The sequence below is a fragment of the Eucalyptus grandis genome, chromosome 9 (genome assembly GCF_016545825.1).
Source record: "Eucalyptus grandis isolate ANBG69807.140 chromosome 9, ASM1654582v1, whole genome shotgun sequence".
In the NCBI taxonomy this organism is placed as follows: domain Eukaryota; kingdom Viridiplantae; phylum Streptophyta; class Magnoliopsida; order Myrtales; family Myrtaceae; genus Eucalyptus; species Eucalyptus grandis.
The window spans coordinates 37205110-37227006 of record NC_052620.1 but is presented as its reverse complement, the minus strand read 5'-3'; the positions used below and the strand labels follow the sequence as shown (position 1 = coordinate 37227006).

Below are 21897 nucleotides of genomic sequence, written 5' to 3'. Positions count from 1 at the left end.
GCTAAACTGAATTTGGGCTGTTGGTGGCGATTTCCCCGCGTGGAAAACAAAAGAGCTGACTGGACTATCCTGTGGCTGAGCCCGGGCGTGCGTTTGCTCACCGTGGGCCCGACATGGGGCCCAGCTTTGGGTAAGCCGGCATTGCACGCTTAAGGCTGTGCTCATCTGCATGCAAACTGCACAATGTAAGCCGAACCTGCCCCCTCTATAAATTCGCGCGCCCTCCGATGATGCCGCTTCCAAATCTCTCCTAATCCCAACAGATTTGACCTTTCACGGGAGGGAGAGAGAGAGAGACATTATACTCCTACAGAAGAAATTCTCTGATTAGTCGCTGTGTTCTTGCTCCTAGGTTAATTCGATGTCTGAAGCTGGAGGCGTCGCTTCCCTCCTTGTACTCTTCTTCCATGTCCTCGTGTTTTCAGGTAAGACGTTAGCCAACTTCAAGATTGTTCTGTCCAATGTTCACCGTCACAAGACTGTTGAATTTCTCATTCTCCCAAACTTGCAGGTGTTGTGGATTCAGCAACCTTCACGATCCTCAACCAATGCGCCTACACCGTCTGGCCCGGCATCCTCTCCAACGCCGGCACCCCGCAGCTCCCCACCACCGGGTTCGCCCTCCAGCCCGGCCAGTCCAACGCCATCTCCGTGCCCGCGTCCTGGTCCGGCCGCCTGTGGGGCCGCACCCTCTGCGCCCAGAACGCCACTGAGGGCCGGTTTGTCTGCGTCACGGGCGACTGCGGCTCCCCCACCGTCGAGTGCTCCGGGTCGGGCGCGGTGCCCCCTGCCACGCTGGCGGAGTTCACCCTCGATGGCGCGAACGGGCTCGACTTCTACGACGTCAGCCTCGTTGACGGCTACAACCTCCCCATGTGGGTGGTGCCGCGGGGCGGGAAGGGCGGGAACTGCACCGCCACGGGCTGCGCCGCCGACCTGAACGCCGGTTGCCCCAAGGAGCTCCAGGTGGACACCGATGGCGGCGGCGCCAGCGTGGCTTGCAAGAGCGCGTGCGAAGCGTTCGGGGACCCGCAGTACTGCTGCAGCGGGGCCTACTCGACGCCGGCCACGTGCAAGCCGAGCGGGTACTCGGAGTTCTTCAAGCAAGCGTGCCCGACCGCCTATAGCTACGCGTACGACGACGGGACCAGCATATTCACCTGCGCATCCGCCGATTACGTCATCACTTTCTGCCCTTCGCCGTCGTCTAGGTAAAATTCTCCTTCGCCATCCGTCATACCGCCGGCTTACATACTTTGACTTTGGAATTCCTGTCTTTACGTAGCTGTCATGAATTTAAGTGGAAAATCCTTTTGAAAAAGTGTAATTTCTATATACAAAAACCAAGTTTAGACCGATCTTCTGACTGATCATCCCGTGCAATGGTTGTTGGCGGCAGTGTGAAGGCGGCAGGCGATCCAGCGCCAACGTCCAACTCATCGGCCCCTGCAGCATTGATCGCGTTGCAGACCTCCGCATCCAACCGCACGAGACTGAGATCCCGGCCATTTGTCGCCCCGATGGCTTTGGCGGCAGTTTGGCAGTTGTTGCAACTACTTTCTATCTGATCATCACTGCTTGCGGATGGCGACGTACCGCCGGCATCCGACTCATCAGCCCCCATGGCATCTATCACGTCGCCGGCCTCTATATCGGACCACACGAGATCGAGACGCCCCGCCCTTTGTTGCCCCGGTCGCTTTGGCTGCAGTTTGGCAGTTGTTGCAACTACTTTCTCTCCGATCATCACTGCTCGCTGACGGCGGCGTCCGGCCGGCCGTTTTACTTCCGACTCCTTTTTTTTATTTTTCGGGTGGGCCCTTCCTCCTCTCGGAGGCCCACAACAGTTTTGGCTGGACCGTACCAGTTATTTCAATGGACGGCCCAGTTCGGAATCAAAACGTCGCCGAAATTGTCGTTTATTCTTATTTTTATTCGAAGCCGGCAAGATAAACGGCCGGTGAAATTTCGTTTTATGTGAATTTTTTATTAGGAGTTGGTAAAATATTCGCAATTTGGTGGAAGATGGGATGGGGGCTGGCTTCATATGCACGTAAGTCCTGCGTCATGAGTCACGTTTTCTCTTCACAAGAGGAACACGCCTCGGCTCGTGGTGCGGTCAATTCTTGGCCTTTAATTTATAAGCGTTGGTTCGGAAGAGTAGAGCGAGCGACAATGATTACTAGGCCGAATTGTAATATATATTGGTTGTTTATTTTCTGATGTTACCATTCTCATTATTATATATATATATATATATATATATATATATATATATATATATATATATATATTATCCGTCGATTCAACATGAGTTATCAATTCAGAATTTCCTTTCGGTGGCGGCGGCACTAGTAATGTGTAGACGCAATGATGCTTCAGTTGTCAAGGTGAGAACAGTGTTGGTGCTTGCTTGTGTTTAGTAAGAATGTGTCTAATACCTATAAATAAAAAATAAATAAAAAAGCCCCTCAACTTGCTAGTGCCCTCAGAGGTGGCGGCAGCACTAGCAATGGGTAGACACAATGATGCTATAGTCATTGGGTGGGAACGTTGGTAGTGCATGCCTATGTTTAGTAAGGATGAGCATAAAACCTTAAAAAGAAGAAAACCACCCCTCAATTTTAGGCCCAGTTCAAATTTGGCCATAAATGTTTTTTTGTATCATAAAAAACCCTTAACAATAAGTTTAGTCTCAATTCTACCATAAACAATTTTTTTTATCTCATTAAAAACCATCGACTTTTACTTGAGTCACACATTATCTTCTGTTAACACTCCATCAAATCTTACCCTCAGTGACATGGCATTTCCAAGTTATAGCTCTAGTTTTTATCCAAATTTTGGAATTAAGAAGACATTTTCTAGAGATAAAAGTCAGCCCAAACGACGTTTTCTTAGATATGAAATTTGGTTAAAAACTAGAGCAATTAGGGTTGGCCTTCTTCAATCGCTCATTCTTGTAAGAGAGTTCTCATTGGAACTTTGCATTCATCATTCAATTCTTGTGCTTGGGAGTCTTCCATCTCTCATGATTATAGAGCTTACACTTGGGAGTCTTCCATTTCTTGGTTGTCAAGAGAAATTTTGGACAGAAATTTAATGAGGGCAAATTTGAAATTGTCGATTTTTTATGACACGAAAAAATGTTAAGGGAAAATTGGGACAGGACTTACAATTGGGAGTTTTTATGGGAGAATTACCAAAAAAGTCCTAAACCTATTGTAATTGTGCCAATTCAGTCATAAACTTTTTTTTTGGCCAATTTAGTCCTAAACATTTTACTTTTGTTCCAGTTCAGTCCATCCGGCCAAAATTGGCCGGCCGGTTGACGGCAGCCCGGCCGGTGCCGGCGAGCTTTTTCTAATAATAATTTATTTTTAAAAAAATTATTAATTTTTTTATTAATTTTTTTCCTTTTTTTTCCCTCCTCCCTCCTCCTTCCTTGGGCTCCGCGACCAGCCCGGCTGGCCGATCGTCGGACTAAGGCAATCCGGCGGGGCGGAGGCCTCGCCGAGCGCGACGGCGAGCCCCCTCACCGTCGGCGGGCGCGAGCTCGCCTCGCGCGGGGGCTCGACGTCGCGTCCGGCGAGGGCTTGCCCCACCCCGCCGTCGTTGGGCACGAGCTTGCCTCGCGGTTGCCGAGCGAAGAGAGCCCTCGCCAGATCGGCAAGGGGGCTCGCCGTTGCGTCAGCGGCGAGGGCTCGCCTCGCTCGACGACCGTGAGGCGAGCTCGCGCCCGGCGAGCCCCCTCCCGGATCTGGCGAGGGCTCGCCTCGCCCAGCGACCGCAAGTCGAGCCCTCGCCGGATCCATCCGGGGGGCTCGCCATTGCGTGCGGCGAGGCGAGCCCTTGGATCTGGCGAGGGCTCAACTCGCGGTCGTTGGGCAAGCGAGCCCTCGCCGGATCCGGCGAGGGGGCTCGTCGTCGCGTCGGTGAGGCTTCCTCGCCGGATTCGGCGGGGGCTCGCCCGCCGGATCGCCTCGGTCCGGCGACCGGCTAGCCTAACCGGTCGCGGAGCCCAAGGAAGGAGGAAGAGAGAGGAGAGAAAAAAAAAGGAAAAAGAAAAAAATATTATTAAAAAAGCACGCCGGCGCCGATCGGCTTTGCCACGTCACGCCCCGTCGGCCGGCCAATTTTGGCCGGATGGACTGAACTGGAACAAAAGTAAAAGGTTTAGGACTAAATTGGCAAAAAAAAAAAAAAATTATGACTGAATTAGCACAATTACAATAAGTTTAGGACTTTTTTGGTAATTCTCCCGAGTTTTTATGGGACAAAAGAGAGTGTATAGTAGAATTGTAATTAGACCTAAAGTTGGGAGTTCTTTATGAGACAACAAAAGTTCAGGGTGACATTGAGATTTGACCTAAAGTTGGGAATTTTTTTAAGGTATTAGGCCCCTAAGAAGAACAAGAGATGAAAAATTAAAAAGAAAATGGTAAAAGGAATAGAAAGAAAAAAATAATATATCTCAGCGCTTCAAAAGGACTAACGTAAATGTGACGATCATGGGCTGCAAGTAAAATTAAGATGTGAAATTACCCTCTAAATTTATAGGACACTCATATTCACAAATCATCAGCTAACATCTTATCTTGATGCCAAAACTACACATCGGATTCTATTTTTTTACCCACATTATCGGCTCTAGTTTCACACGAAGAAGTCCAATATAAAAACTCAAGTCGTTAGGTGGAGAGAGATATTATAAATCTTGCATGGCATTGGACTCTCAATTCGTGTGGATTTTTTTTTAATAAAAATAACAATATATGAATTATATAACTTGAAACATCCTCTTATTTTATGTCATTATTCGGGTCATTTTATGTTGAAACTCATTTTCAGCTCGGTGGTTCATATGAAGCTTCGCCTTCCTCTTCCTCGCAATCTAAAAAATTGGATAAGAGAGGTTATTGTGTGGATAACTCGACCCAACATTTTTCTTTTGTATGTTAGAATCTCCAATCCCTACGTCCTAACATAAATAATTTAAATGAAAGGGGATCAAGACATACGGATAGTTCTTACTATCGTGTTGAATTCGAATAACTGATCCTATTGTCGTTGTTCAATAGCTCAGATGTTGTCATCGCGACTATCTCCCTCGCTATTTGTCTCTGTGGAAAAGAAAGAGGCCGTCTTCCAATCACAATCTATGCTCCAAATCGGTTCTCTGCTTGTTTCAAATTACGTTTTTTTATATGTCTAGGGTTTGGCCAAGAAACATCCTTTTTCCTTCCATTTCGTGTCGAAATGGGATATGCCCAAATTTCAAGATGGCATATACTGGCTCAAAATTGTGATCATGATGGACAGGAATCCCTGCTTATCGGAAACCAATTTCCAGGAAAGTGCGTGAGTCCTTTTAAGAGTGATCCACAGCATATTATCTATTTGAAGGTATTAAAAACAGTAATTGTCGAGATCAACGCTGCATCAACGATTGCATAAGTGACAAGGAAGAAAGAGATGTATACGCTTCAAGATGGAGTGGGACGTGGGAGTCTCACCTTAAGAAGTGTATATAGCCAAAGCGAAAGCTTAAAGAAAGCCAGTGAGGACCCCGTTAGGATTTAGTTACGTGGTTCGGATATCTTGTGTCCTATTTTATAATGCCTGACTATTTTCTACGTGACTTGGAATAGAACAAGCTCATCAAGTGGCTCCGTCGCCTTGATGCACTGACAACATGCGACATGCCTGACCGGAGCGATACGTGAGAGGTTAATCACTCAACGCAGCACGTCAGGTGTCACTGTCTCAAGTCTCTATAGGTCGGACTGAGGTATTGACACTGTAATTTTTTGGTGGCCTCCACACCATGAGGGTCTATCTTGTAATTTCATTTCAACCAATCAACCCTGAAACGCACGTGCTACTCCCCCTCATGGGAAAAGTTCTGAAAAAGTTCTAAAAAAGATTACATTTGTACTAATTCAGTCATAAACCCTTTCAATTTGATCAATTTAGCATAAAGATTTTTACAATAGTACTCATTTAGTCGATTTAACTAATTTAGATTGATAATTACTTATATGGACGCCAACCATTCTACACGACACAATCAATATTGACATAAACAAATATCATGAAGTTTTAAATTTTTTTTGAATTTTTTTATTAATTTATTATTCTTCTTTTTTTTTTAATCTTTTCTTTCATTTTCTTTCTTTATACAATCTAAGCTGGCGACCCCTATTTAGTTTGGCCAAGGGCCCCCGCACCCTTGTCAGCCATAGGTGAGGATGTTGAGCCCTCGCTCAAATATAGGCAAGGGTCGTGATGCCCTTGCTTGGTCTAGGCAAGAGCGTCATGGCCCTTGCCCATCACAAGCAAGGGCTTTTGTGCCCTAGCCTGGATTTGGGCAAGGGTCCAATAACCCGAGGTGGTTGCAAAGACCCTCACCCAAAACTTGTTGGCCCATAGTTGGAAAAAAAAAAAAAAAAAGAAGAAAAGAAAGAAAAAGTAAAAAAAAAAATCAAAAAAACTAAAGAAATATTAAAATATTTCCGTCGACCGATCGCATCACATAGGATGACCAACATTTTTTTTTTGATCGGTCCTACTTTATTCCTTCTTCAACATTCACTCTCAGACTTTTGTCATGTTTCATTACAGGACGTAGGAGTCAAAATCCACTCTTGAAACTAAATTGTCCTCACCCCAACCCACATGAGAATGTGGGGATTTGAACCTCCCACCCCCCCTTCTAAGTTGAAAGAGTGGCCACTGGGGTAAACTTCAATAGTTATGATGGCCAACATTCACATCAATAACTTTTAAATCTAATTGACCAACATTCAGTAAGTAAATCTCGAGCCCGTGCTTCCAGCAACTAATCTCATGGATGAGTTGTTTTCTCTTGATGGTATGGAAGAACATTTCCGTGGCATGCGTGAAATCAACACAGAAAAGTCGCATCTTTAATCATCATTATCAAGCAAATCCCAGGATTTAGGTTTGGTCTCTAAATTTAACAAAATACTCGGAAGCACACATCAGGCTTCATTGGTTCTCGAACTTGCCTCCAACCATGTTCATTTCGTACATTGTGTGCAATGGGTAGTGGGTGATTTACAATTTGGTTCTATGGGAAACAAGCATTCCTCACTAGGTGGCACACATATCGAGAAGGATATGAGTTCTTCACAAAAAGTCGAGACCAATCTAGCATATAGTTACACACGCGTCACTATTTGTCAGGAAGTCCCTAGAAAAGGTGAGAACACAATAAGACGCCATATCCATTTTTGTTTGAACAACTCTTTGAAATTAAGTAGTCGAGATGGTTCGATCAATAATAATGTTTTAGATATAAAAACTTATTCAAAAAGCGATTTCATAGATTCACATGGGATGCTTTGATCTGTGCCTACATGCTACATGATCAACTTTTGTAAGCTGGTCCATGTACTCCGACATTGGCCCATGGAAGACGTTACATTGCATGACATCAAAAGGGGAATGGGATAATGCAAAGGACAGAGTAGTCGTTTTTCACGTTGGCTGAGGGTCAATGATGGTCGAACCCGGATTGGGAAGAATTTGAGATGGGCCGCAACATTTATAAAGCCCATTGGGCCTTTCTGGGGGAGAGGGTTTCTAGAAATTGACCAAACTTATAACCATGTTTGGTAACCTTAATTAAGGGCTGACTTAAAAAAAAAAAAAAATAGGACTGACCGAGATAAAGTTTATGGATGGAAAAGTACCCCAAAAAAGAAGTCATAAACCTAGACATCAATTCAGTTTAAACCTTTAAATTAGACCAATTTAATTCTATATATTTTTTACATATCTATCAATTTAGTCTATCCAATCAATTTATGCAAGAAATAGCTAACGCGAATGACGATTCTCCTAAGTGGCATGGCCATCAAGATGTGGACATTTTTAATAATACTTTCATAATTTTTTGATTTTTTTCTTTCCATTTCTTTTTGCGAGTGGAAAAAAAATAAATAAATAAACACCCATTTTAACGCTAGTAGTCACCGACCATACCATGTAGGACAAACAACATTCACATAAGCGTTTTTCAATATAAACTGGTCGGGTAGACTAAATTGGTACCCTTGTGAAAAGATTTAAAACTAAATTGATTTTATTGAAAAATTTATGACTAAATTGATATTACTAGAGTGGGTTTAAAAAAAAAAAATTGTACTTTTTCCCTTAATGGATTCTAAGTAAAAAGTGACTTAATCCGGTAAGTAAGGAAATGCTAGGGAATAAGGATATTAGAAGCACTACAAATTTTTTATGGCACTCACTTTAGTGTCAAAACTTTTCAAGCGATCACTTGAGAATTATATCGATGGAGAAACAATCACCTAAATTCCTCCAACAACAAATTCTGGCAAATTGTAATATATGTCTTTTTACTAAAAATTTTATTCATATGTGGCTTTTCTTATTAAAAAGAAAAGGAAATCAAACGTATCCTTTCTCTCTTTCTCTCGAGTTCCTTAAGATTGTATTTGGCAACTAGGATAAAATTAAAAATACGATAAAATTTATCCAATCCTATGTTTAATGTCTACTAAAGACAAGATAAAGTTGGATATAAGAGGATATGAACTAAATAAAATTATCTCATAAGAGAAGTGGAATAAAGGTAAATATGATTTTTAATATTCATAATAGGAAAATTATTTTTCTCAAATAAAAAACTTCTTAAATTAACAAAATTAAAATTATATTGCAATATAAGTATTATTTGAATTCTAATATAAGAAATTCAAAAATAGAACAATTTAGTTATTTTAATTTAATCTTATTTTTATGTATATATTGGAATTTAATTCTAATTTATATCAATATTTAAATATATATTTGTATTTATTACATATTTTAGGTATTGTAGCATTTTAAGTATATTAGTACCTTTTACTTTTAATAAAATTTTATTAGAGAATGATGGAAGGGGAAGTAAAAAATAAAAAAGAAATTAATTTTGAAAAGATAGAGGAAATAAAATAAAATAGGCAAGAGTGTCAAGAGAGATTTTTACCATCTCCATTTTTAAAAAAAATGGTTCATTTATACTAATATGCCGTTGATATGATACGAATATCTCTGATTTTATTATATTTCATATCTTATCTTGCCTAGTTCTATTCTAGTTAAAATTTCAGATGACCAAATGTAGCCTAAGACAAATTCTCTTTCATAAAGAAATTTCTAGGGTCACCGTCTCAAGTTTTTATAGGTTGGATTAAGATGTCAACGCTGCAATTTTTCAATGGCCTCCACACCATGAGGGTCTATATCGTAATTTCATTTTGACCATCTCAAAATGCATGTACTACTCCCCCTCATAGGAAAAGTTTCAAAAAAGTCCTAAGGCTAATGCATTTGTACCAATTCATACCAATAATTGTTAACATAAATGTCGACCATCAAATATATGACATGGTTGGTGCTGATGTTAACAGTTTTTTTAATATTTTTTCTATTTTTTAATTTAATTTTTCTTTTCTTTTATCTTATCTTTTTTTTATTCTTTCTTCTTTTCACACTCAAGCCAGCGAGGTCATTGTCTGACCATCACCGGCCACTAGCGAGGGTTGACAATTGGGCGAGGGCGACGCCCCCATGCCCTTGCCCAAACCTAGCCTGCCCATGGTTGGGAAAAAGAAAGAAAGAAAGGAAGTGAAAAATAAACAAATAAATAAATAATTCAAAAAAGATCTAGAAATTTATAAATTTGTCAACATTAGTGCCAACTGCACCACTAGGACAGCCGTTATCTACATCAACAATTTCCGGCATAAATTGGGCAGATAGACTAAATTAGTACCAATGTGAAAAAAGTTTATAACTAAATTAATCAAATTGAAAGGTTTAAGATTTCCAACAAAAAAAAAAAAAATTTTAGATTGAATTAATACCAATACAATATGTTTAGCACTTTTTTAATAGCACAACCAAAATATTGAAATGAACACTTACTATAACCTTTATAAGTGAATTTCTTTTCTTACATATCGTTCCTCACAATGTTTGTCTTTTTAGGAGGTAAGTACACTAGAAGTGTCAAAAATTGTGTACGGCATCTATTTTAGTGTCAAAAGTTTTTTTCATATTACTTAAGTGTTACTTTTTAAAAATACGATCACTTAAGTGCCAATTATGAGTTAGGTCATCGGAAATCTGACTTGGTAATATTTTATTAATTTCTCAATCTACGTGGCTCACCGACATGCCTAGTCAGCATATATCCCTAAACGACATCGTTTAAAGTTGTAAATAGTAATCATTTAAATGCCAAAATTTATATAAAGTGATCATTTGAGTGCCAAATTTTGTTTAAAGTGATCACTTCAATGCCAAGCATGCCACGTGGACCGGACTTTTAAAAAAAATTGCCAAGTCATATTATAATTCTTAAATGCCACTAATCAATTTGGTTGGAATTTTTCACCATTGGAACTTAAGTGATCTTTTTTTTTTCTCCAATTTAGTACTTAAGTGAGTCAATGAAAATTTTAGCACTAAAGTGAATATTGTATACAACTTTTGCACTTCTAGTATACTTGTCCTTCTTTTTAGCTAATCTCTAATTTTTGTAATGAGGAGCAAGTCTACTTTAGGTAAATAGATCTCGAGCCCGTGCATTGTCCCAACTAATCTCGTGGATGAGGTTGTTTTTCCTTGATGGTATGGAAGAATAAATCTGGGGCATGCGTGTAATCGACACTAAAAAGTCACATCTTTAATTATCATTATAAGAAAATTCCAGGATTTTGGTTCGATCTCTAAATTTAACAGCATACTTAGAACAACACGACCTTTGAGGTACAATAATAACACTTTTAGTAGGCATTTTTCAGGGTTCATTGGTTCTCGAACTTGCCTCCAATCATGTTCATTTCGTATAGTGTGTGCAATGGGTAGTGGGCGATTTACAATTTGGTTCTCTGGGAAGTAAAGATTTCTCGCTAGGTGGCATGCATATCGAGAACGATCTAAGATCTTCATGAAAAGTCGAGAGCGATTTAGCACATAATTACACATGTGTCGGTATTCATTAGGAAGTCCCCAGAAAAAGTGAGAGCACGAAGACGCCACACACATCGTGTTTTCAACAATTCTTTAAAATTAAGCATTCGAGATGATTCAATCGGAAATCGCTTTACTTTTTTTCGTCAAATCAAATTTTAGAATAATAATAATGTTTGAGATATGAAACTGATTTAAAAAGCAGTTTCGCAGATTCACGTGGGATGTTTTGATGCGTACCTACATGCTACACAATCAACTTTTGTAAGTTGATCTATATACTCTGACATTGGCCCACCGAAAACGTTACTTTGCATGATATCAGAAGGAAAATGGGATAATGTGAAGCACAAAAGAATCGTTGTTTTTCGCGTTGGCTGAGGTTCAACGATGGTCGAACCCGGACTAAGAATAATTTGAGATGGGCCGCTACATTTATAAGCCATTGGGCCTTTCTGGAGGAGAGGGTTTCTAGAAATTGACCCAGCCTAGATCATGTCTGGTAACCTCAATTAACAGCTGATATTAAAAAATTTACCGACCGAGATAAAGTTTATGGATGGGAAAAGTACCCAAAAAAAAAGTCCTCATTCTAGATGCCAACTCAGTACTCAACCTTTAATTATACCAATTTAATTTTAATTTTTTTTTTCACATTGGTACTAATTTAATACATCCGACTAAATTAAACTAAAAATCACCGACGTGAATGGCGGCTATCTTATATAACACAACCATCACTGACAATGACATTTTTAATAATATTTTAATAATATTTTGATTTTTTTCCCTTTCTTTTTGCTAATGGAAAAAATAAAAATAAATCAAAAATTAAAAATTAAAAAAATACCTACATAGCGATTTCCAGTATAAATTGACCCGATGGACTAAATTGGTACTAATATAATAAGATTTAGAACTAAGTAATCCAATTGAAAAGTTTAGGACTAAATTAGTACATTGCAATAGGTTTAAAACTTTTTTTTGTACTTTTTCCCTTGATGGATTCAAATAAGTAAAAAGTGACTATTTGTATTTTTTATGGCACTCACTTTAGTGTCAAAATATTTTAAATGATTTATTTGAGAATTATATTCTGGAAAAATGATTACCTAAATGTCTCTGGCGACAAAGTCGACAAATAGTAACACGTGTCTATTTTACCAGAATTCTTACTCATACGTGGCTTTTCTTATAGATAAATAATAATAATAAAAAAAAAAGGCCAACGTGGCAACACGAACAAATCCCTCTCTCACTCGAGTCCTCTAAGAGAAATCCTCTTTCATAGAAAAATTTCTAGGGTTCTTCACGCTAGTTATCACCTTCAAGACATGAACGAGATTGATGTCTATACGATCAACCGGAGTTTCTCAGCTCAACCATGTCATATATTGAAGTGAAAACGATGCTCCAGATCCCAAGCTCATCGAATCCTCATCCCCTGCTTTAAATGTCTTCCAACACCCACGAATGGCTCGATTTTGGTCTGGCACTCTCCTTTTCGGCTGTTCCGCCGTCGTCCTAATCGTAATTCCCAGCTAGTTTTCCTCCTCCGTCACATTCGCGAAGGCTGGTTCTCCGTAACCGACGTCAACGAATTTCTCTTCAACCAGGACTACTCGCTGCCAGCGCCGCCTCCTTCGCCACCGCGTTCACCGTTTGGATTCCCCATGTTAGGTTCTTAATGAGGTGATATTACCACATTGGGGCAAAATCTCTGAACTGCGTCATCTAGAGTTTAATTACCAACTTCATCCACGTTGGATGTTATATACTTTTGCATGTTGGACTTTCCAGCAATCCATATCGATAATGATACTACAGTAATCATTTTTTACAAGAGTGGTACTTAAGTAATCACTTGCAAAGTTCTAAAATGACGTAAGCGCCATACAAAGACACTTATAGTGTCATTTTCCCAGAATGACTTCATTTTTACCTCTTGACCCGTCCTCAAGATCTATTTTTAAGTAATGCATTGACGCAACATTGTATTATTGGGGTCTTAGAATGGTTTCATGTGATAGTACTTTTTAACGTTGAGTCCGCAAAGGAACATAGACGCGTGGTGTTAAAAGGTTAAGTTATTAGTGAACGACGGGATTGAGATCTGTTCAGTGTCTTTACGCTCCCACAGTGAATGACCTAAAGAAAATCCAAAAATGGGTGAGATAGGTATTAAAATTCAAACTCACCATCTCTTGCAGGGCCATCTCTTCTAAAAGCTTAACCTACGAGAAATTTAGGCAGATTCATTTGGTATCGTCATGAGCAATGAATTATTCATTTCCACGCAACTTATAGAGTGCATGAACTAGAACATATTCTCGAGTTCTTCTAATATCTTCTGCATTGGAATTGCAATAACTATCATGGAGCTAACTAGACATCCTGTAATTCCAAGACTAGCTAGTCTTTCAATAATCAAGAAAATTACGTCTGCTATGGTGAACAAATCACCAGCAAAAGGTACTTTAGAGAAACGATCTTCGATTGGGCTTTGCCAAAGATGCATGTTGTACTTTTGTTCATTTTCCACATCATCAAATCGTTTTGAGCCATCAACTTTCGCAATTTCTTCCCCACTGCCCTACTTGCTTTGTCATCCTCCAACCTAACAGGCCACATTTTGTCTGCTCTAATATGTCAAACCCTAAATTCAATTTTCAATGTGGATAACCATTCTTATCCAAGCTCTCTTCCTAAAATTCAGTTGGGAAAGCAAGAACTGTTTGTGCAAACAAAAGGGATTGGGCAAAATGCTTTCTTCATAACCATCGACATCAACCATAGTGGTCGACGTTTGTGCTTTATCAGGTAAAGAGAGAATGCTGGAGATATATAATAAGAAAAAAAAAAGATTTGATTCTCATTGAAAAGGAAAAAGCAAGGAGAAAGAATAAACATTATCCAGTGGTACTTTACACCTCATAAATGGAATCAATGGGTCCATGATGGAAAGGAAGTATTATTTTACTTTGAATTTTGAAATTAAAGTGAAATTTCGTTGGAGAAAATGAAATCTCATCTCTGTAAATATGGTCTCCTTAGCTTTTCCATATGCGGGTATTATTTTAATTTCGGGTTATTAACAACTGTGGATTTTTTCAGACAATATATGCACTATCACCGTGTAATGAATCCATTGCATCACGAGCATCGTTAGAGAGATACAAGTCGAAATTAAGATTTTCTTACTGACATCAAATGTGTGACGAAAACCTAATTCCAAACGGAGACAAATAGAATAACCTAGGCAATTCATGATTATTGGAAAAGCAAGAGCAGAGTCTGTTAACATTTATTTATGTGCAAAGGTGATGAGGCGTAATTATTCGGTCGGCTAGCTGAGGATTAGACCTATGCTTAAAAATGCTGGGCGGCTATGATGCTCGGGCCATTTAGAATGTTCTTAATGACAAAGCATCATAGCACTATCATGTCAAATTTAAGCGCTACCGAGTCATTTTTTGGCACCTAGCACATATTATCCCCTCTCATTACAAAACTCTTTTTTTTTTTTTTTAAATAATAGGTCCATCGGGAAAAGTACCAAAAAAGTCATAAACTTATTGCATTGGTACCAATTCAGTTCTAAACTTTTTCTAAACTTTTTAATATTGGTACCAATTCAGTCCATCCAGCCAATATTGGCCGGCCGACGACGATGTGGATGTCGGCCGGTGACCAAACGCTAACGTGGCAATTTTTATGATTTTTTTTTTTTTTAATTATTTTTTATTAATTTCTATTAATTTTTTCTTTTTTTCTTTTTCCTTTTCTTTTATGCTTCTTCCTAGCAGTGGCTAGTGAGCCTCCGGTGAGGCTCGCCGCCCACCGGAGGCTCACAGCCCGGGCAAGGGCCGCGAAGCCCTCACCTGGCCGACAAGGGTCGCGGCCCTCGCTCGGCCTCTCCCAAAGGCTGCCGGCGAGGCGGCTTCACTCGGATTTGAATGAGGCTAGCCTCGCCCGCGGCGGCAAGGCCATGGTGGCCATCACTAGGGTGGAGGCGAGGGTTGCGAAGCCCTCGCCTAGCCGGTGAGGGTCGCGGCCCTCGCTCGGCCTCGCCTACAGCTTAGCCTAGATCTAGGCGAGGCCAACCTTCGCCATCGGAGCAGCTGGTGGGATTGCTCGCGACTTTCTGCTCATGGAAAAAGAAGAAGAGCAAAAGCCGGCGACAACGAAGAGGAGGAAATCGAGGTCGGGAGCTAGGCTAAGTTGCGAGTGAGGATGAGCGAGGGCCGCAACCCTAGCCTCCACCCTAGCAATGGCTGCCATGGCCTTGCCAGCCACAAGCGAGGTTGGCCTTGTTGGAGAAATCCTCTTGAAGTGTTTTGAAGTTGACAAAACGTTTCCATCAGTCTAGTCTGAAGGCTTGTAGACTCTGCTATTTAAAGTCTGAAGACCTCTGGACAGCCAGACTCAAGACTCAAAGTCTATCCTCATTGACAGTTTCTAATCCGTTGAAGAAAGGCTATCCAGAACTTGATGGTTCATTAAGGATGTGGCCTTATCGACTGGAGAAGATTTCTTGGCTGGATATGACATAACGGAATCCTTTATTTGATCATAATTGATTTGAAAATTAAGGATCCGATGATTGGCAAAGTATACTTGGAAGGTTCTACTTATGGAAACCGAGATCCTGATTGTATGGACGAACATGATTGATGGGCTATCGACATGTTCCTTTAATAGCTCGAATGATCTTTCTAATTGATTCCGTCCAACGGGTAGATTGGAGGAATTCCTTTGGTAAGTGCCAACGGGTATGATGGCATGAAGGAGTATATAAGGAAGACGTTCCAATTGTTCGAGGGGGTGCACGATAGAAGAATTCCAAAGTCTGAAGCTCATTGTTTCTAGTCAATTCATTTGTTGAGCAAAATCGTGTAAACAAAAGAGAGTCTATATTCATGAGAAACCTTGAGGAAGTGTGGTAGAAAATCTACACTATAGAATCAAGGAAAAGCTGTGCTGTAACTTCTCTTTTGTTCATAGTGAAATCCAGCCGGTGGGCTGTCAGTGCGGAAGAGTGGACGTAAGCTTGGAATAAGCCGAACCACTATAAATCTTGTGTTCATTTCTCTCTTCCCTATCCTTTACTTTACTTTGATCGTATTTTCTTTTCTATCGATTGCCTAGAATTGCTTCCGTATCTCGAGAATTTGTTTGTTCACCTATTCACCCCCCCTCTAGGTGTTTATACTAGCTATCTCAATTGGTATCAGAGCATGTGTACTCACTTTTGTTGAAGTGTTTTACTTGAGTTAAAGATCCATGGCTAGTATGTTGGCTCCGGATCGGTAGAAGGGCAAAGCAATACCAGACCACCTTACTTTGATGGAAAGGATTACAATATATGGAAAAACAAGATGAAAGCATTCCTAATATCAAAGGATCCTCTGGAATGGGACGTTGTAGAAAAAAGAATTATTCCTAAAGCTGCATCTGTCTCAAAAAGAGGAAAAGATGTTGTTGAGTCTAGCGAAATGATTCAGGAAGAGAAAATCAAGAGACAAGCTCTTGATACAAAAGCAATTTATTATTTATATTGTGCTTTATCCCCTACTGAATATAACAGAATATCTTCTTGTGTTACAACTAAAGAAGTCTGGGATATATTACATATTACCTATGAAGGAACCGATTGAGTGAAAGAGACTAGAATCAACATTCTCCTCGGTCAATATGAAGCCTTCAAAATGAAACCAGGAGAATCTATAACGGATATGTTCGGTCGCTTTCTTGAAATCGTGAATGGTCTTGAAAATCAAGGTCAACCAATTTCGATCCCATGAAAGTAAACAAGCTCTTTGCGTGGACTCTCCAAGGATTGGAATCACATAAAGACCTCAATCGAAAGACCCAAAGAATCATGCCACTATCTGTTGATGAGTTGGTTGGGACTCTTCAGCCTTATGAAGTGGAACGAATCAATGAAGACGAAGACCCTAAAGGTAAGAAATCCATTGCGTTAAAATCTAATGATGATTCTGATGTTACAGATTCTGAAGACGATATGAATGATGAGGAACTTGCTCTCATGATAAGAAGATTCAAAAAGCTGAACAGAAAAGGAAGAAGATTCAATCCAAAGAAACAAAGTTTTCAAAAGCAACGGACTAAGTCTATTGAGGATGATGAATCAAACAAAGATGTAGTTGCTTTGAATGTAAGAAAAAGGGACACATCAGACCCAACCTGTCCTCTTCGAGGAAGAATAAATGAAAAACTGAAAGGTACCGAAAAGCTCTTAAAGCTAAAACCTGAGTGATACAGAGTGTGAAGAAAGTGATGATGATTATGCCAATATATGTCTAATGGCACAATCGGATTCAGATTCAAATTCCGAGACAGATTCAGACTTAGAAAGCGAATTTGAGGTAAGTAACTTCAAAATCCCTATTAAGGTTTCAAAGTATATTAATGAATTGTGTTTCAGTCTTAAGACTTCTCTTAAAAGAATTTTCGAACTCAAGAAAGAAAATTTTGCTCTAAAACAACAAGAAAATATTTTGAAAGAAAAAGTGAAAAGTTCAGACAAGAATGTTTCTTCTCTTAAAGAAAGTGAAGATAATTTGTTAAAAGAAAATGCATTCTTGAAAAGAGATATCTCAAATATTTTCAAAAGATTTTCTATAGGATCTCGAGAAACTGGAAAAAATTCTTTCTGTTCAAAGACCTTATTTTAATAAATATGGTTTGGGAATGACTGATGAAACCATTCCTTTAATTGATTTTCCTAAGGTGAAGGAAAGAATCAAACAAAGACCCACAAAAGATGCTTACAAAAAGCATTTAAAAAGAATCTTTGTAAAACCAGTAGGTCGCAATGCTCTCAGATGCTCAAAGTGCAATAGTGCAGATCATTTTGAAAAAGAATGTCCTATAATTTGGAAACCTGTTAAAAAGGTATGGGCAAAAACCGCATATCATACTAACACCAATGGACCCAAGAAAATATGGGTACCAAAGAAGGTTTGAGTTTCTTTTTTAAATGCAGGTTACTATCAAGAAAAATGTAAAATGGTATCTAGATAGTGGATGCTCAAGACACATGACAGGAGACTCAAATTACTTCATAAAGCTTGTTCGAGTAAATGATGGAAAAGTTTCTTTTGGAGGAAACAACAAAGGAAAAATTGTGGGATTTGGAACTGTAAAGATTGGAAATCTCAAAATCAACAATGTTTCCTTAGTGGAAGGGCTCAATTACAAGTTGTTCAAGTATTAGTCGGCTATGTGATACTTGGTTTCAAAATCAACTTTCAAGAGGGAATATGTTCTGGAATTAGTAAAGATTCTACTCGAGTCATTCATGGGTCGAAGACATGGAAATATCTACCTCTTGGATGTGAAACCGGATGAATCACAATGTCTAATCTCAATCCAAGACGAAGCAAACTTATGACACAGAAAACTTAGGCACGTCAATATGAAGCAAATAGCCAAAATCTCAGCAAAGAAGCTTGTTCGTGGTCTACCCAATTTATCATACCAAAAGTCTGATCTATGTACACCATGTATATTAGGAAAACAGGTAAGAAATTCCTTTAAACCAATAAATCAAGTTTCCACTAACCGTGTACTACAGCTTCTGCATATGGATCTATTTGGACCAACCAGAACACAAAGCATTGGAGGTAAGAAATACTACCTAGTAATTGTGGATGATTGCTCACGATTTACTTGGGTATATTTCTTGGCAAGTAAGTCTGAAACTTTCTCTTACTTTGAAAAGTTTGCTAAAAATGTTCAAAATGAAAAATGATATGTTATCTCAAGTATAAGAACAGATCATGGAGGTGAATTTGAAAAGCATGATTTTACAAAGTACTGTGATGAATCTGATCTTCAGCATGTATTATCTTCTCTATATACTCCAGAGCAAAATGGAGTTATGGAAAGAAAGAATAAATCTCTTCAAGAAATGGCTAGAACTCTTTTAATTGAAAATAACATCTCTTCACGTTTTTGGGCTGAAGCAGTTTCTACATCATGTTACATTATAAATAGAGTCTTTCTAAGGCCTATTCTGGAAAAAACCCCTATGAACTATTCAAAGAAAAGAAGCCTATTGTTTCATATTTTCATGTATTTGGATCCAAATGTTTTATACTGAAAAATGCAAATGATCGAGTTGGTAAGTTTGAAGAAAAGTCAGATGAAGCCATCTTCCTTGGATATTCAACCACAAGCAAAGCATACAGAGTCTACAACAAGAAGACTCAAACGGTGGAAGAGTCAATGAATGTTAAATTCCAAGACTCTATGCAAAATGAATCCATTCAGACTCATCTTGAAGAATCTGAACCTACTCCAGACTCTACAAAGTCTAAAATAGCTCAGACTTTGAAGGACCAGCAACAAGTGATTGTTGAAGATTCAAGTGAAGGAAGTGACCATCAATCTGACAAATTAACCAGCAACTGGAAACATAAGTCCAGTCATCCCAAAGATCTTATTATTGGCGACATCAATGAAGGAATTCGCACAAGATCCAAAAAGCGCGAAGAGTCTAGTGATGTGGCTCTTATTTCTAAAATAGAACCCAAAAGCATAGAAGAAGCTTTATCTGATGAAAGCTGGATTGAAGTTATGCAAGAAGAGCTCAGGCAATTCAGTATTAATGATGTATGGGAATTAACTCCTAAACCAAAAGGTAAGTCCATATTGGAGCTAAATGGGTTTCGGAACAAGATGAACGAAAAAGGAAAATTCATAAGAAACAAGGCAAGACTCGTGGCCAAAGGATACACACAAGAAGAATGGATAGACTATGACGAGACTTACGCACCAGTAGCAAGGTTAGAAGCAATTCGATTATTACTTGCTTTTGCTTGTTATAAGAATTTCAGGTTATTCCAAATGGATGTCAAAAGTGACTTCCTAAATGGATTCATCCAAGAGAAAGTCTATGTGGAACAACCTCCTGGGTTTGAAGACCCAAGGAAACCAGATTCAGTATTCAGACTCAAAAAGGCTTTATACTGCTTGAAACAAGCTCCTCAAGCTTGGTATGACAGACTGAGTAAATTTTTAATTGAAAATGGATTTGTTAAAGGTAAAGTAGACACTACTCTTTTCATTAAAAGAAAGCAAGAGTTTTCTACTTGTTCAAATATATGTTGATGACATTATTTTTGGATCATCTAATGAAAGTACAGTGCAAGAAATTCTCTAAGACTATGCGGGATGAATTTGAAATGAGCATGATGGGTGAGCTAACCTTCTTTCTTGGACTTCAAGTAAAACAATTGAAGGAATGAACTTTTATTCATCAAGAAAAATATGCTAATGATATTGTGAAGAAGTTTGACTGGACAATTGCAAAAAGCCGATATACCAATATCAAGCTCCGTGAAGATAGATAAAGATGAAGGAGGAAAGAAAGTCGACCAAAAGTTATACGGGAGTATTATCGGTTCACTTCTTTATCTTACTTGCTTCTAGACTGACATTTTGTTTAGTGTTTGCATTTGCGCCAAATTTCAAGCGGACCTAAAGAATCACACTTAAATGCTGCAAAGCGTATTATCAAATATATTGCATCAACTTCAAGCTTCGGTCTCTAGTATCCTAAAAGGGGGACTTTACTCTTCTTGGGTACTCGGACGCAGACTTAGCCGAATGCGAGTTGATAGAAAGAGCACCTCGTGCACTGTGCCAACTACTTGGAGGCGGGACGGTGTCTTGATTTTCAAGAAAGCAAAGTATAGTAGCTCTCTTTACAGCAGAAGCAGAATATGTAGCTCTTGAAAGTTGCTGTTCACAAATTCTGTGGATAAAACAACAGCTAAGAGACTTCGGAATTGAAGATTCATGCACGGAGATAAAATGTGACAACACCAGCGCAATAAATCTCACTAAAAATCCAATTCTTCACTCAAGAGTAAAGCATATAGAGATACGACATCACTTCATTAGAGATCATGTTCAAAATGGAGAAATTATGATTCAGTTTGTTGACTCAAAGAACTAATGGCGGATATATTTACAAAGCCTTTGGAGAAAAATCAATTTGAAATTATCCGTTCCAGACTCAACATTTTGAGGTTTGAAGAAGTTAAAGTCTAGAGACTCTCAGACTCAGACAAATAAGACTTTGACTGCAAGACTTTGACTGCAAGACTTTGACTGTAAGTTATTCTCTCTCTCTAATCTCATCTTGAAAAGGTACGTTCATCAACTGTGTTGATTATTGTTATCTCAATCGCTATCTTTAATTGACGAAATTATTGCATCGTTTCCTTTAGAAAAAGAAGTTATTTTGATGTGACCATTTTTCGAAAAATGCAGTTATTTTTTAAAAGGCATCCTTTCACTTTCCATTACGACGATTGGCATCCCCTCCTTACGACTGTCATATATACAGTCGGTTTCTCCTCGCTTAACTCCAAAACCCTAAAAAGCACCAATCTTCCATTCCTGTTTTCTTCTCTTGTTTAATCTTCGAAAAAGTTGTCATCTTTCTTGGGAAAGTCAAGCAAGGAATCTTTCAAAAACTAAGAAAGATATCGTCTTCAAGAAAGTTTTCGAGGATCGCAAGTAGGGGACCACGGCCAATAAGTGAGGGGCCTACGCATTTCGATCTCTTGAAGAAGAAGTGTCTCCAAATCGTAGCGAGCCCACAACATTCTCAGCAGCGTCATTCTCCTCCATCTAGTCTTCAAGATGTTGATCATCATCAAAATGAAGAAATCATTGAAGATGTAGACCCTGTAAGAGTTCAAAGGCCCTCTTTTATTTATAAGCTGTATCGTGCTTTAAAAGGGACTGGTACTCCATTGAACTATGTGGATGATTTTCTTAAGGACAAAGGATATGGAAATGAATATATCTTTTTGCGAAAAATGGAAAGTTTGGGAATTGCTCGTAAGG

At 39.2% G+C, this 21897-nt stretch overlaps 1 protein-coding gene across 1 annotated transcript; it reads left to right on the top strand.

Annotated features, from left to right (window-relative positions):
* Window positions 1-201: 201 nt before the first annotated feature.
* LOC104430735 (thaumatin-like protein 1) lies at window positions 202-2215 on the top strand. Its single transcript, XM_010043459.3, has 3 exons — window positions 202-425; window positions 512-1211; window positions 1400-2215. Exons 1-3 carry the CDS (start codon window positions 362-364, stop codon window positions 1566-1568), a joined length of 933 nt encoding a protein of 310 aa, XP_010041761.1. The 5' UTR covers window positions 202-361; the 3' UTR covers window positions 1569-2215.
* The last annotated feature ends 19682 nt before the right edge of the window (window positions 2216-21897 follow it).

What these genes read in the sequence shown, in the direction of transcription:
- LOC104430735 (XM_010043459.3), top strand. Translation starts at nt 362, where the DNA reads ATGTCTGAAGCTGGAGGCGTCGCTTCCCTCCTTGTACTCTTCTTCCAT. An exon ending in CCATGTCCTCGTGTTTTCAG is followed by an intron (nt 426 to 511) that starts GTAAGACGTTAG and finishes CCAAACTTGCAG; the next exon opens with GTGTTGTGGATTCAGCAACC. An exon ending in TGCCCTTCGCCGTCGTCTAG is followed by an intron (nt 1,212 to 1,399) that starts GTAAAATTCTCC and finishes TGTTGGCGGCAG; the next exon opens with TGTGAAGGCGGCAGGCGATC.